The 15,104-nt window shown below is 33.5% G+C and overlaps 2 protein-coding genes and 1 long non-coding RNA gene across 9 annotated transcripts; 1 reads left to right on the top strand and 2 right to left on the bottom strand.

Annotated features, from left to right (window-relative positions):
• Positions 1-745: 745 nt before the first annotated feature.
• LOC109533363 lies at positions 746-1,368 on the bottom strand. Its single transcript, XR_002171515.2, has 2 exons — positions 1,277-1,368; positions 746-1,218 (listed from the first exon to the last, which is right to left on the bottom strand). It is a non-coding gene; the product is annotated as an uncharacterized LOC109533363 (long non-coding RNA).
• A 45-nt stretch (positions 1,369-1,413) lies between these two features.
• LOC109543346 (calcium-binding mitochondrial carrier protein Aralar1) lies at positions 1,414-10,227 on the top strand. Of its 6 annotated transcripts, none has more exons than XM_048661098.1 (12): positions 1,414-1,775; positions 5,856-6,171; positions 6,521-6,807; positions 7,125-7,360; positions 7,641-7,731; positions 7,977-8,052; positions 8,309-8,517; positions 8,576-8,656; positions 8,736-8,953; positions 9,020-9,240; positions 9,336-9,426; positions 9,658-10,227. In XM_048661098.1, exons 1-12 carry the CDS (start codon positions 1,734-1,736, stop codon positions 9,821-9,823), a joined length of 2,034 nt encoding a protein of 677 aa, XP_048517055.1. In that variant the 5' UTR covers positions 1,414-1,733; the 3' UTR covers positions 9,824-10,227. The 6 variants fall into 6 exon arrangements, with proteins under 6 accessions (XP_048517055.1, XP_048517068.1, XP_048517066.1 ...); XM_048661111.1 differs by having other exon boundaries at positions 1,632-1,779; XM_048661109.1 differs by lacking the exon at positions 1,414-1,775 and adding an exon at positions 2,507-2,564.
• LOC109543349 (glucose dehydrogenase [FAD, quinone]) lies at positions 10,012-14,949 on the bottom strand (the record flags this gene model as incomplete). Of its 2 annotated transcripts, XM_048661112.1 has the most annotated exon segments (11): positions 10,012-10,373; positions 10,427-10,569; positions 10,651-10,920; positions 11,016-11,149; positions 11,939-12,053; positions 12,154-12,382; positions 12,440-12,555; positions 12,638-12,769; positions 13,291-13,471; positions 14,104-14,306; positions 14,622-14,949. In XM_048661112.1, coding segments are annotated over 11 exon segments (1,893 nt in total). In that variant the 3' UTR covers positions 10,012-10,187.
• Between the last annotated feature and the right edge of the window lie 155 nt (positions 14,950-15,104).

Below are 15,104 nucleotides of genomic sequence, written 5' to 3'. Positions count from 1 at the left end.
TGGATTTTTGGACGACGCCTCTCTGTGGTTGCATTTAGCAAAATCATTTTGGCGGGAAAGCAAAACTGTCCAATCTATACTCTGTAATCTGTGCTTTTAATCAACTAACAATAAATAGAGCGTAAGCGGGGTGTCCGCGCGCGAAAGTGCAAATGCCCTGTTGAGAGGCTTTGTCCCTTCGAGAGAGAGATGTCTGCGATGTTGTCTCTCTCACCGCAGCCTATTGGTATGCCTGGCATTCAGCAGGGTCGCCAACGTCAGCCAACCTTTTGGGGCGAATGCGTCTTGTCAAGATTCGCCACAAGTTAAAATAGTATGTAGTCTGTGGAACTAGAGAGCTAAACTTTAAATGTATGTATGAGGGCATAATGCCCGTTAGAGACGTCTTGTGCTGTCTGGGACTAGGGTTTGTTAGTTTTGTTGCAACTCAAAAATGTGTTTTCTTGCCTTTATTTTTCTGAACTTAATGCCCTAACTTTTAAATAAAAGTTTGTCTTCTATAAACCCTTCAAATATGTGCCACAAACTAATTAAGCTGAAATTATTATTTTAGAGACCTTTATGAAATTTTCTATTGGTTAAAACCAAAATAATTTATCTCTGACTATGTTACGAAGCAATTACAAATTTCAATCAATTTTCGTAAATATTTCATTGGCTAATTGGCGTTTTGTTCATTTTCCCAACAATGTATTATTTATAGCTTCACTGCTTGAGTTTAAGGTGTAAAAAGCAAATATTTACATATTTTTCTGCATAGTACATTTAGTACTTGTACTTAGTAAAATAATGTACAATAAATGAAAATTTTTTGTTTTTAAAACTAAACATTTAAATTGATAAACACGTAATTATGTATAATTTTCTTGATTTTTCTACTAGCCAGCACAAAGAATTTTCTGCTAAATCCCTTTATATAAATATTCTAGCATTTAATATAATTTTGTCCTTTTCATAACATATTTTAGACAGCGTTATAAACCTTGTTTACCAGAAGGATTCTAGAAGGATTATCCAACTAGGATTTAAGCCCGTTGCATCCGTTTATACGATGGTACGATGATCCATCGTCCAAAGTCCCGCCCTCTTTAGGACTTTAACAGCTAATTCAGCCAATAGAAATAGGTACCATTCACAAAAGAAATGGGCGTGGTCGTCAAAGAATTCTCTTTCTCAAAGAACGACTTAAGATGCATATCCGTTGCACTATCTCGGCAACTGAAACGAAAAACTTTACATCCTGTACATTTACATTTACATAAATCCTGTAGTTTACTGGAACATTTAAAATGTTTATCCTTCTATAATTTTCCGTCAGTTTTGGAGTCACCAATCATCATTTTTTTTCGGTCAGCTGCCTGATTTCCCTGGTTGCCGCATCGTCGTCATCCACACCATATGATTTAGCTTGACACTGACAACTGGATCAGTCATCAGATAGTTGTCTTCATCTATGAACTGGATTGAAACGCCGTGGAAACGCCTGAAACCAGAAAACTGGTAACCTTAGAAAAGGTCATTTTCAAAATTATTTTTGAGCGTATTATTTATCTGTCCAGACATATTTTTTACGGATAAGCCAATTTTAGTTTAAAGAATTGCGTCTGCTTAACACGGCCAGTTTTTTGGAAATTTTAGGGATTTTTTCAAGAAAATTGGCAAAAAGTCACATAAGCACTTCCTGGTTTTTTTTAAATATATACAGATTTTGAAGATACAATCCCCAAGTTGCAATGGAGAAAGTATTAAGTGTCTTTAAAGCATCTTGCCAAGAGGTAGGTAAGTCTAATTTAAGTTTAAATATGTACGTAAGGATTAGGTATACTTTTCTTGGAATTCCAGTATTTTCACTTTTATTGTCCAACGTCCATGCCTATGCATCATACGGGTACTACCTATTTTCTAATAAAATGAAAACTATGTAGTATTACATTAACCAATCGCTGTTGACACAAACCCGCTAAACAATTTTTTGTTTCAGAAACGTTTCTCAAATAGAGTATTTAAATCCCCAAATGTCGTTTCAGTTATCTGCATTATATGTTTCACAAATGTTTATATGGTACACGGTATATGTCCGACCTCAGAAAACTGAGAAACTGACTTTTAAATTTACAATTCCCCCATCTTCAAAAAACTGATAAATAAAACCGAAACGGCATGGCATGTATGTATACCTACAATAAAATTTAAATTTAATAAATAAACATGATCAAACACGAGCAAACAAAACGATACATAATAATTTTTAATGCTCAGTTATCTCCAGTCAAGGGTCATCTTCTTTGAGTTATGTAGAGTTTCAGTTAATCATACATAAGTATGATAATGTGGACATTTATTTAGTAAAGTAACTAGCACAAAAATATGCTTAGTTTGTGAATTACTCGAGTTACAAACTAAGTAAACTCTTTTTGTAACACAAGAATCCCACAAACATTCAGCTAATGTCAACTATGGAGGTTTTTTCGTCAAGTTTTTGAAGATTTTCGTTTATCTCTGTAGAGATAAAAAAATTCTGGAGAAAAACAAATAAGAGTTCGAGATGAGCTAGCGAAAAAATGGTATTTATTATTCAGATCTTTATTATATATTATATTATTATTCATTACGTTGAATTAAATATTTGAATCGTTGCAACGATAGAAGTTCTTAGATCATTCTCTTCTAGCGTGTTAATGATAAAGAATGTCCGGTAAATCCTAACTAGAAGTTACTTACGTTTACGAGGTGCTTTATCACAAACGTTTTAATTATTGCTCAGATTTTACATATTCTCAACCAATTCTAAAGTATATGTAATTAAATTAAATTAAATTTAAATTTCGCTTAAATGGTTTCTTGCCATTTGAGAAATTGGCTACTACGTCTTTACATGTTGAGAATACCTATAATATAACGAAAAATAACCTAATTGATATTCGGCTGTTTTAAACCTTTACCAATAGACAAAAAATACTAAAAACTTAAAAGTTGTACTTTAGGAGTTTTACTTCAACTTATTAAAGTTGAAGTAAAATAGCTCTGCAGTTGCAGTGCTCTCTCGCTTAGTCATGTCCGAGTGGTTCTCAGGACTGATATTTGCGGCTTTTTCAAAATAGGTATAAGCTGTTTTTTAATTTATGCTTTCTTGTTTGAGCTGTATCTGTAAATCTTAGGTATTTCCGATAAAACTGAAATATATTTTTTGAGACGAAGAATCGAAGAAAAGGTCCTTACGAATGAAAAGATATTTTTAATCGTTTCGTTTCGTTCAAGAAATGCGTCAAGTTTCACCTAGAAAACTGCAACTTTAGATAGTATCTCAGTCATACAACTGTACATTTTTATATTTTAATACGTAGGTATACGAGTAATGCCATTTTAATAAGACTGGTATTGACTTGGTTCAAGATTCTACAAAGTTGTGATCTGGTATTTGAAATTCTGAATATGGCTGAATTTACTGTTACTGCAAAGAAAACAAGTTATTGCAAATTTAATGGCAATACACTTCTTACTTCTAATGAAATTAAGCCAACAATGGCAACATTATTTTAAGTTTTAGTTGAAAAAGTGTGACTGTATTTCGAATTTATGCCTAGAATACATTTTACAGTTCTTCAAGATGATTCAAAAACATTGTGTTGCCGTTTTTCTGATATAGTTTTTTTGCAAAATTCTCAGTTTTTAATAACAATTATTGTTTTACTATTTTTCCTGTACTCCCAAAGCACCCCCAGACAAGGGCTCCAGAGGAATGCCGCCAATTTTTAATCACCCTGTATAAATACTTTCGTAAGAGCGCCTATTACATCATAGTGTAAGCAGCTTATAGCACTCCTTTGAATTGGAATACACTTGGAAAATATGACTGATAATTTTTTTGTTACATATACATATTCTACATATAACAACTCAGTACCTAAATAGAAAATAATAAAATGTATCAATTCAATATGTGATGGAAATTTGCTGGCTTTGATTCGTGTTTTCAACGGTTAGGAGGACGCAATCATAAGCGTGCATATTTTTTCATAAAAACAAACAACTATTGCAAATCGTTAACAGGCTGTTTTAGTTGCGGGACGATAATGACGTCAGTTGATAACTGAAAAGCGTAATCTACCATTTAACATTTTAATTTGCTATATGCTGGGAACGATAAAATTAATTCTATTCAAAAAGCATAAGGTCGCGTATTTTCTTATCTATCTCAAGTGTTGCCTGGTGAGTTTTGAATTTTACTCCTTTGGTATCATGAGTATTGCATCACGTGATGTTAAGGTGAGAATTCATACCAATCTAATAATCTTCTGCACTTCCACTAATATCAAAAAATGTTGATAAATTAAAACGAATTGTTCCCATAGGAAATTCACTTCCCACCTTGAACAAGATAACTTGTTTAGCTATGACTCTTATACATTATGTTTAAAATGCGAAATTTAGCACCTACCATTTAATGATTATGAGCTGACCAGTGATAATAAGCAGTGCGTGTCCGACGAAAGGATTATTTCAAATTAACTAGACACGTTTTCGCAAAACCGCTTGAACACCTCAATTAGTCTTTCTAAATTCTCATTATTCGCAATTATATTTTGTATACCTACAAGGTGTGTCAAGAGTGAGATATAGTGTCATTATCGAATTTTTTAATGATAATTTTGCAATGTTTTTCTGCCATAATTATATGTTTTACAAATAGGTACATAATTTATATTCTTTTGGATAGGTGTAATTATATTTATAGAAAATATTCTTTTTTAGCAGCTTACGTTTAGCTCATCTTGTGATTTGGTCGGTTCAGTAGCTCAAAGTAAATTTGTAAAACGCGTTAATTCAATTCCGTTAAGATTATATTCTGTATCTCACAATTGAGACGCGCTGTAGGTATACACAAATCAATTTCCAGATTACGTTTAGTAGTAGTCTTTAAGTATTTATTATCCAAAAGTTGTGAACAAAATTATGCACAAATCACTTGTTTAAAAAAAAGAAAGAAAAGTGGACCAAATAGTGCAAACAGCTTTAGTTCAAGCAATTCAAATCCCGCTTCTCTTTTTCTCTCTTTTTGAATTTTCGACTTTTTCTTAAACTATTAATTTTGTTGTACAGAACTATCTCTCAATTTTTGAAGGAACTATGAACCCCTGTATGATTGTTTTCGATCAGCTAGCTAACTTTCGACAATTATAGCTTTTCTAATGTAATAAAAAATCTTTTGGCTCCCTCATTTTTTTAATTTCAAGTATTGTGTACGTTAAAGGCTAACACGAATGATACGATTCTAAATATATCGGCACGTGCGCTTGAAGAAGGTATAACATTTTATTTATACACCACACCTACAGTCAACCGTATAAAGTATTTGCAGATCACATGCAGAGCAAATTAGTTACTGGGCAAAGCATTTTTTTCAATTTTTGGGCTTATTTAAAAAATATTTTCTTCCATTTTATTCTTGGCAGTACTACAATGCGCTCACCTGGTAACATTTTTTTGATTTATGCCAATTTGTTCATGGCGTTTTACAATTTTATACTTATCACATATATTTGTACATATCTCTCACAAACCTTGATACAATGCTCTTGGAGTTTATTTTTCGATTTTCTGCGTACAGCAGTAGCGCTGTTTTGAAACTATTTTTAACTGCATCACTGTGATGTAAGAAACGCGCACGGGTCGCGATTTTTAAATTGTTTGCAAAATCCTTAGATTGTTCGCACTACAAATCAATTCGTGAGTCCGTATTATGGCCAAAAATTCTGTTAAATTTATTGAGGTCAGTTGGGAAGCAAACTATTTTCGTTATCTTTATTCTTCAGTTTGCTATTTTTCAGTGAATTTCATCGTTTAACTTGTTTCAGGGCGGAGGTTACTTAAAAAGGGCCAATCCCGTACAGTTGCAGGACATCTTCAACAAATATGCTTCCATCGAGAAGAACGGCGAGAAGTTTATGACTCCTGATGATTTTGTGATCAGATTCCTGGGTTTATTGAACGATAAAGATTTTAATGCTGACACTGTGCGCTTATTGGCTGGCATTGTTGACACCAGCAAGGATGGACTTATTTCTTATCCCGAGTTCCAGGCCTTTGAGGGCTTATTATGCTTTCCTGATGCTCTTTATAAAACAGCTTTTCAGCTCTTTGACACCAATGGAAATGGCATGGTTAGCTTCCGTAAGTATGTGTTTTTGAACTTGAGTAACCTTGCAAAGGTCATAATAGCTACCACTAAGAATCAAGGTAAAGAGATTTGTTCACTTTTTAATACTAGAGAATACAGACCTGTTATTTGCAAACTAGACTTAATTTAATGTGGCTTTTTCATTTTGGTTAGAATGGTGAAGTCCATAAACATGTGGTTTGCATTGTAGAAGGTTCTTAGAAGGTTAAGTTAAAAATTAAGTTTTATTCCTTTATATTTTTGTTCTCTATTTGTTCCTGTATTTAGAACGACGTTAGTCCAGGACCCGTAAACATATTTGTCTGAAAGCGACTTTTATTTGAAAAACCAATTTATTTCCAGATGAATTTGTCGAAGTAATGAAAAAAACTGAGCTGCACCAGCGTATCCCATTCAATATGGATACGCCTTTTGTGCAGCTCTACTTCGGTAAGAACAAACAACGCTTGGTTACCTACAACGAGTTCAGCCAATTTTTACATGACTTCCATGAGGAGTATGCCATTGAAGGTTTTAGGAGAGCTGACAAAGATGGCTCTGGTTTTATTTCTGTTTTGGATTTTCAGGACATTATGATCAACATCAAGAGTCACTTACTCACCAAAGAAGTTCAAACCCACCTTATAGAGGTAAGATTTTAATAATAAGAGGTAATAATTTAAAAACTATGGTTTTTTTTATTTACATACTATGTACTGCAATCCAAATATTTAATAAAATTTTGTTTTAAACATCCAGTAATATTTGCGCAATTTCATGAGGAGGATTATTAACATTGCATGTTAAGTCCGTCACGGGAATTAATAAATTATTAGCAAATTGGAAAGGCTGGAAATGTATTTTTGTTAATACAATTATAAACATTCCACCTGAATGCAGTTGCAGTTCGAACACTTTTGGAATTTGTTTTTACGTTTTCTCTACTAACCATTTGTTAAACTCTTAGGCTGTACAAGGAGAAACTCAATCTCGCCGAGTGAGCTTTCCATACTTCATAGCATTCAATTCCCTACTTAATAATATGGAATTGGTGAAAAGAATTTACCTCAACGTTACTAACGGCCATCGTGCTCAAGAAGTTAGCAAATATGAATTTATGCATTCCGCACAGGCAATGTCCCAAATGACTCCACTCGAAGTTGAAATTCTTTTTCATTTGGTAGACGTCTTGCATCAAACAGGGTAACTTACTTTTCACATAACCGACTGTAATTAAAATAAGCTTTATTAGAAGGTGAAACTAATTTACTATTTGGTAAGGGACAAATAAATATTCTCAATTTGTCAAATTTTTGGTAAAAACGCAAATAACAAGATATATGATTTTACTCAGCATCTTAGCTAGCCTGTTTTTTTTAATTCAACTAAAATATAACCAGCACTTGCTAGACTTTCTTAGGTTTTTAAAATGAAAAAAAATCGAAATCTGCATATTTAATTTTGCAATATATTTTTCTTTCAGGCGTATTGTGTACAACGATCTCTATGCAATTGCTCCAGAGCAGTATTTTAAGCAAATTACCAACCGGCTTGCTGAAATTCACGCTGTTTCGGTAAGTTGATAATGATTAATTTTTACGTAAACATAGTACCTTCATTATAATTGTTATCTTCCTTTGAACATAACTTCAGTTTTAACCATGATAGTGGGCGAATTCGATTCGATTTGGATAATTCGAATTAATGTACCTAATTACGATTTCAATTGAGAAAGAAGTTTAATTAAAAGATAGACTATATCAGGAATTGTGTATTTTGGAGTTATTTAAACAACAGTTTGTTTTGTCATAATTTTCAGAGTCCCGAGGAAAGAGGAGTTTTAATTCAAATTCTTGAAAGTGCTTATCGTTTCACCTTAGGTTCTATCGCCGGAGGTAAGTTCTAATTGGCCGGTATCTTTATCATCTTTTGTGTTGTCTTCTTCTTCAGCTTGTAGATTAACAGTTTTATGTTCGCACAAAAAAGCATGGTAAGTATGTAAATTCATCCTTGCACATAACTCATATAATCGCTTTTCAGTATATTTGTCTCAAGAGGAGTGTGATTCATCATGCATGCAGGGTTTGGCATTTATTTGTTTGAATGCCCAGTTTTCAAAGCGAAATTTATAAATATATTTCATATTTTCAGCCGTGGGTGCTACTGCAGTATATCCGATCGATTTGGTGAAAACTCGAATGCAAAATCAACGCACTGGTTCATTTATCGGTGAATTGATGTACAAAAATAGCTTCGATTGCTTTAAAAAAGTCATCAGACATGAGGGAATTTTTGGATTATATAGGGGATTGGTACCGCAACTATTGGGTGTCGCACCTGAAAAGGCCATAAAACTCACTGTACGTATAAGAAGTAATATTGCTCAAATGTGGGAATATTGGCAATGCTGGGTTTTAGGTCAATGATTTAGTCAGAGACAAGCTCACAGATAAAAATGGGAATATTTCTTTGTATGGGGAGATATTGTCTGGTGCCTGTGTAAGTACCCAATGATTCACTTAATTCAATTACTTTACTGTTTGTTAGTGTATTATGTTATATTATCTTTTTTCTTTAGGCTGGTGGATCACAAGTAATTTTTACGAATCCCTTGGAAATTGTAAAAATTCGACTCCAAGTAGCTGGAGAAATCGCCGGAGGAGCTAAAGTCCGAGCGTGGAATGTAGTAAAGGAGCTGGGCCTGTTCGGTCTATACAAAGGAGCTCGCGCATGTTTACTAAGAGATGTACCATTCAGCGCTATATACTTCCCCGCATACGCTCACACCAAAGCTAGGTACGATTACGTGATTACATCTGCTTCGATTGGTTTAACGAAAAATATTTATCTTTGTTATCTTAGTTTTGCAGATGAAAGCGGATACAACCATCCACTTACTTTGCTGGTGGCGGGAGCCATTGCTGGTATTCCTGCTGCATCGCTTGTTACACCAGCCGACGTTATAAAAACAAGATTACAGGTAGTAGCCAGGGCTGGACAAACCACATACTCAGGAGTTTTAGATGCCACTCGCAAAATATATGCCGAAGAAGGATTCCGAGCGTTCTGGAAAGGTTCAATAGGTATGTAAAAAAATATATCTTGCTTAAAACAAAGGAAAACTCGAACCGTATATACTTCAATACCTCTGGAACTATACAAATCGCTATTTTTCCAGCTCGAGTATTCAGATCGTCCCCGCAATTTGGTGTTACGCTGTTAACATATGAACTTTTACAAAGAACGTTGTATGTTGATTTCGGAGGAAGGTAAGTTTTAAAAACATACATTTTTTTTCACTAATAGAAGAATATGCAAATTATTCGTGTTCAACTATCTGAAGACTATTCAAACATTTGGATCTCCGGTTAGAATTCTCCAAATTTGCACCCGCAACCAATTTTTCAAGTTCTTAATAACATTAATTATTTACATAATAATCATTCAACTCTATAAAAGATTTAAAAAAAGTCCACTAGGCTTATCTATGTTTTTTTCAGTCGACCATCTGGTTCAGAACTGAAAGTTCCATCAATAGTTGCAGACAACGCGCTAAGAAACGCTGATCACTTAGGAGGATACTCAGTGTCAGTACCAATCTTTTCAGGAATTGAAACAAAGTTCGGGTTATGCCTGCCGAAATTTAGCCTTTCCAAAGCGTCGTAACAACACGACTACTACTAGTGAAACATTTAGAAATATTCAACCGCTTTTCAAGACAGAATCATTGATTGTAGGAAGAGATTGTTTTGTAAATATAAGAAATTCGATATTGTAAAAATGCAAGTAATTATTCGGCACTGAAGGAACTTGAAAACATTTACTGGCACTGTGATATAATAATTGAAATGAACAACTTTTTACTTTGTTTTTATTTTCGATAGTAATGGATCTACAATGTTTAACAAATGCGGTAAAGATGTCTTAAAATACCTCATTCCTTCATATGTAAAACTCTTTAAAACATTCATCTTGTTATATTATTTTAATCAACTGATTAGAAAACGATTAATTTTATTGACTACTCAGTCTAACACATAGTTTCAGGAACAAATAAATCCATAAGTACACACTGTTTGTAACTTAAATAATGGGCTTTTTTAACTAGATCTGCAGCCATTTCGGCCAACATCATAATCGGACCATTGATATTGCCGCTGGGCAAAGTAGGAAGCACAGAACCATCAACCGCATATAATTTATTGATGCCTTTAACCTAAACCAACCAAATACACCTCTTATATGCCATCAACTGAATCGTACACTTACCTGGAATGTAAAATCAACAACGGTAGAAGCATCCTCCTTTCTACCCATTTTGCATGTCCCTACTGGATGATAAGAAGTGATCGTTAGTTGTCTGATGTAACATTCCCAATATTTTTCACTGTCAAACGGAAATTCTTCGCAACCTAGAAAAGACTTCAATCAAAACATTGCTTCATACATATTTTCCGACAGAATGGAGTAAGAATTTAATTATTTTCACTAACCTGGAAATGCATGAGTGTTAAAATCTGCTCCAAAAGACGCGAGAGGTTGCGTTTTTAGAAGATTTTGTATTAATCTGATGCCGCTGATCAGTACTTCGATGTCCTGTCGATTCGTTAAATACTGGGGATCTATGAACGGCTCCGTTGATGGGTTTTTGTCTTTCAATCTTACAATCCCGTTACTTTTTGGGTGAAGCAATACCGGCAAAATCGTCATGCTTTTCTTTTGGATTTTCGAAAAATATCGCGACCACACGAGATCTGATATTCCTAAAATTCACAAAAAAATTGTAGATAAGCCCCGGTTATCGATTTAGTATAAGAAAGAAATGGTTCAACGTTAAAAATGCATAGTTCAACTTTACCCATAAGTTTCCTCAAATAATAACCACTATCTTCCGTTATGCCCAATGGCATGATCATAAACTGAAGATCTGGCCTTCCAGACTTTTGAGAAACATTTTTGCTTCCTGTGTCAAAATACGCCATCACTTCGCACCTTCAAAATGATTAAATTAGCAATTCTATGCATTATTTACAACCTCTAAACTAATCTAGCGTACATCTGGATTATAAAGGGTGTTTTTTAGGGTTTAGGTATAAAACTTTAAATAGAAATAAAACTCATAAAATTTATGTTAAGATCATGGTACTGGCTTTATTGAAAAGGCAATTTTAAGCCATTATCGCTTAACTATGACTTAATGTATACGGCGCCGCGGCTGGCTCGAATGAAGAGCAATCCACGAAAGATGTCCAATTTTCGACCACTTTGATTACAATAGCCCATAAAAATGCACATCAAACAGCGATATTTTCTGGATATAACGGTGTCTCAGGAATGGCTTTCGGATTTTCGATTTTCGTCGCTCCAAATTCGGCAATTTATTTCGAAAATCGCTGTTCAGTTCGTTCAGCTCACCGTGCGCTACGTTCATTTTACTGTCGACATAATCGGTTTTGTCTCAATGGTTGAGTAAATAAACAAAATTGGCGGATTTGGAGCGACGAAATCCAGAAGCCATTATTGAGACCCCTTATATCCAGAAAAACCTATTGCTTGTTGTGCTTTATGGTCTTTGGAAGAAGTTTGGAAGTGGCGTTAACATAAATTTAGTGACTTATTTCAGTTAAAATTTCTATACCTCTAAAAAACATCCTTTATAAAAAGGGTTTAGTCAAGTCACTCAAGCAAACTTAAAGCTTGTTAGAACCAAATTAGCATTTCCATGAAAGCAATAAGCAAAGGCAATATGTAGCAATGTATTTTAGATTTTTCATTACTAACCCTGTAGAAGACCATGGGCCGGAACCTTTAAAAAAATATTCCAATGCTGAGAAGGGAGATACTATTCGTTCTAAGCTGAGACTGAGACTGTTATTAAGCAATACAAGATCAAAACCTTGAAGAAAGAAAATATTGAGATTAACTAAATTGCATTTGCTTAAGTGTTAATGGTTAAGCAAAATTATTTCCTTCGCCATTAAGTCCAATCGTATTACCTGTTGTAACGTGATCTTGCAAGTTATCTCCCACAGGTAAATCTACAACTGTATGGATTTTCAAATCATCTAAGTGATGTTTTCGACCAATTCCCGACAACATTAAAATCTTTGGGGTTCCAATAACACCAGCTGATAGTATAACTGCTTTTTTTGCGTACGCGGAATTTTTTTTTCCCAAATAGGAATATTCTACTCCTTGGGCTTCAAAACCTACATTGATGATTACCTGAAATGTGTAAATTGATTTACTTCAGATTTGCATTTGGTTTTTGCAAGGTAATACCTTGTTTACAAAACAGTTTGTTCGGATCAGTAAGTTTGAATTAGTATTTTTCTTTAACTGATCGGTAGATGTCCATCGTTTACCGTTATGCAGGTTGGCTTTAGGAATGTTAAATCCTTAAATCAATCAACAAGTACGTTTAATTATTGCTTGATCAATTTAAATTATATTTAGCCACAAAAATAACTTCTATCTTACCAAGTTTACTGTTGAAATTGGTATCCAATACTGGAAAACCCAGGTTTTTAGCACCTTTCAATAGAATGTTATTTAGATCAGTAGAAAATATTAGATCTCTGATGAAAACGGGCGCATCAAAGCGACTCGGGTCTGAAATTATTTAACCACCGTTGCATAAAGTTACGGATTTTAACGATGGTTTGGAAGGAATCTTATAAAACGCACTAAATTTATGTAAAACTTTTTTTGAACAGACATGTTTCAGATATGATTTAAATTTTCCATTAAATTTTAATTCTGAGAAATGCTTTGGCACGTTATTCTAATATTCTAAGTGCGTTAGAGTGTACAAAGTCATAAAAATGCATCTTTCTTGGGAGCCATGTGAATATCGACATCGAGTATGCTACATAAAAATCTAATAAATTTACGTCGAAATAAATGAAAAAAATTTTACTTCGAATCTTTAAAAGCAGTTTCCATTTGAAAATTTTAACTAAAGGATTGTGTCTCAATTTAGAACCACCTTGTATATTCTAAAGATGTAAAATATCAAAAAATGAGCAGTTAATAACGGTAGAATATATATGTAAGTATGGTATATTTTCAATAACGGATTTCGGTCCTTCGTCGATAGTTTATTTTATTCGGGCGGTTGGCTTTTCACACACCTTTTTCCTTCGGTGTTCCGAACACCTCCAGTTTTTTATAGTAAGCCATAACATCATCATAGCTGTAATCCTCTTTCCCTTTAAACCATTCTTTAAAGTCTTCCTCATGCCCTCGAACATATAACATGTTATTTAACATGCTAGTGCCACCCAGTACTTTACCCATAGGCCATACACTCACCTTAAAACGGTCAAAAGGTACAAATAAATTAGCCTTTGTAATACAGAAAGCTATGTATTGTAGAAATTAATTCAATGGTTATCTATTTGTTCACCCTCTTTGTGGATTTATTAACTGTTCTGGATACTCCCTTTGGTAGTGACCAAGATTACTCAAGATAGAAATGTTGAGTTTTTATACAATGAAATTATCTAAATTTTAAATTTGAATAATTAACAGTGGTTTATTTTTGAAAACATCTTCTAAATAATACAGTGTTCTAAATAATAATATTATATTTACTTAGTGTCTTCAAATTGTTTAAATCTTTTAACGGAACTTATTGTGTCATTTGTTTTGTTATTATTCATGACTAAAACAGCCTGATAAAACCCAAAAATAATTTAGAACTTTTCGTTCAATATTTTGATTTAATTCCAACGTGAAACTTACAATGTTCGTCGGATTGAATAATACTTATAATAATACTTTCAACTCTAGACTATAATTAATACATAACTAATTAAAATGACAAATGCATTAAAAAATTATTGTTCTCTTGATAGAAAATTCCACTTTTTCCATTCATTGAATTCAAAAGAAATGTTCCAACTTCAATAATGGTTACCATAAATCTAGTTCAATGTACCTACATTATTATTTAACGCCAAGCAAGCGTTTTGTTGAGGCACTGTCTTATATGACCAGTCAAATGGTGTCCCCTGCAGCAGTAATCCTACAGAAGGAATATGTAACAGTCCCATAGTATTTTTTCCTGCTTCTAGAACCAACACTCTATCCTGTGCATTTCGCGCGAGTCGATTAGCAATAACAGAACCAGCTGATCCTCCTCCTACTAAAATGTTAGAAGAACAAAAGAGAAAATTTAAAAAATCATTGATTTTAAAGTTGATTTAAGTGAATTTCAGTATTTTACAGAGGGCTATCGTTTCATAGACTAAAATGAACACATGTTCAGATATCTTCCAATATAGAGGATGGGTCGCCTTTAATTCAATGCATAACAAGTATACAATTCAGACATTGAATAGTATTAAACTGTTTAGTTTGCGGTAATAGTGGCTACAATGCTAGTATATAGCTCCCAGTGCAAATGGAGGAACTCCATAGAAAAAAGAAGTATAAAAAATTAAAAAATAAATGAACTCACCCACAATATAGTCGAACTCTTGCCTGGTATCAATTGGACTTAAGGAATATAAGAAATCACTCAAAACATCACTGTATTTCAAAATAAAACCGAAAATAAACATCGAAGTAACATAGAGAACAATTACCAAAGTTCTTTTTAAGACCATTTTCGCTACCCATTTATGCACATGAAATATATGCATATAAACAACATACGCACAGCATAAGCACTAAATTAAATTAAAGTATAATGTAATAAATTTAAACCGAAAATGTGTAAATACGTTTTGAATTTTAGGTTATGTACAGTTTAACTTGATGGTTAACGACAGCGGTTTTAGTGTTTTMKTCACAGACAAGKARWSAGAGWCWWSWCWWKMCTTGTCTMWGAGTGTTTTAGTGCCTGTTTGCAGCTAAATGAGATGGAGACATTTCGTTCTATTTGCTTATTTTATCTTGATATTATTTGCGTATAAAACTCGCACTCTCGAAAGAACATTTC

This window comes from Dendroctonus ponderosae, unplaced genomic scaffold (genome assembly GCF_020466585.1).
Source record: "Dendroctonus ponderosae isolate FM_Combo_2020 unplaced genomic scaffold, Dpon_F_20191213v2 Dpon_F_20191213_1, whole genome shotgun sequence".
Taxonomy (NCBI): domain Eukaryota; kingdom Metazoa; phylum Arthropoda; class Insecta; order Coleoptera; family Curculionidae; genus Dendroctonus; species Dendroctonus ponderosae.
This window is presented reverse-complemented; position numbering and strand designations above follow the sequence as displayed.

Coding starts and splice junctions, on each gene's coding strand:
- LOC109543346 (XM_048661093.1), top strand. CDS start 4,132: ATGCTGGGAACGATAAAATTAATTCTATTCAAAAAGCATAAGGTCGCG. Junction 8,053..8,308: donor CTTAGGTTCTATCGCCGGAG/GTAAGTTCTAAT, acceptor TCATATTTTCAG/CCGTGGGTGCTACTGCAGTA. Junction 9,241..9,335: donor GTTCTGGAAAGGTTCAATAG/GTATGTAAAAAA, acceptor CTATTTTTCCAG/CTCGAGTATTCAGATCGTCC.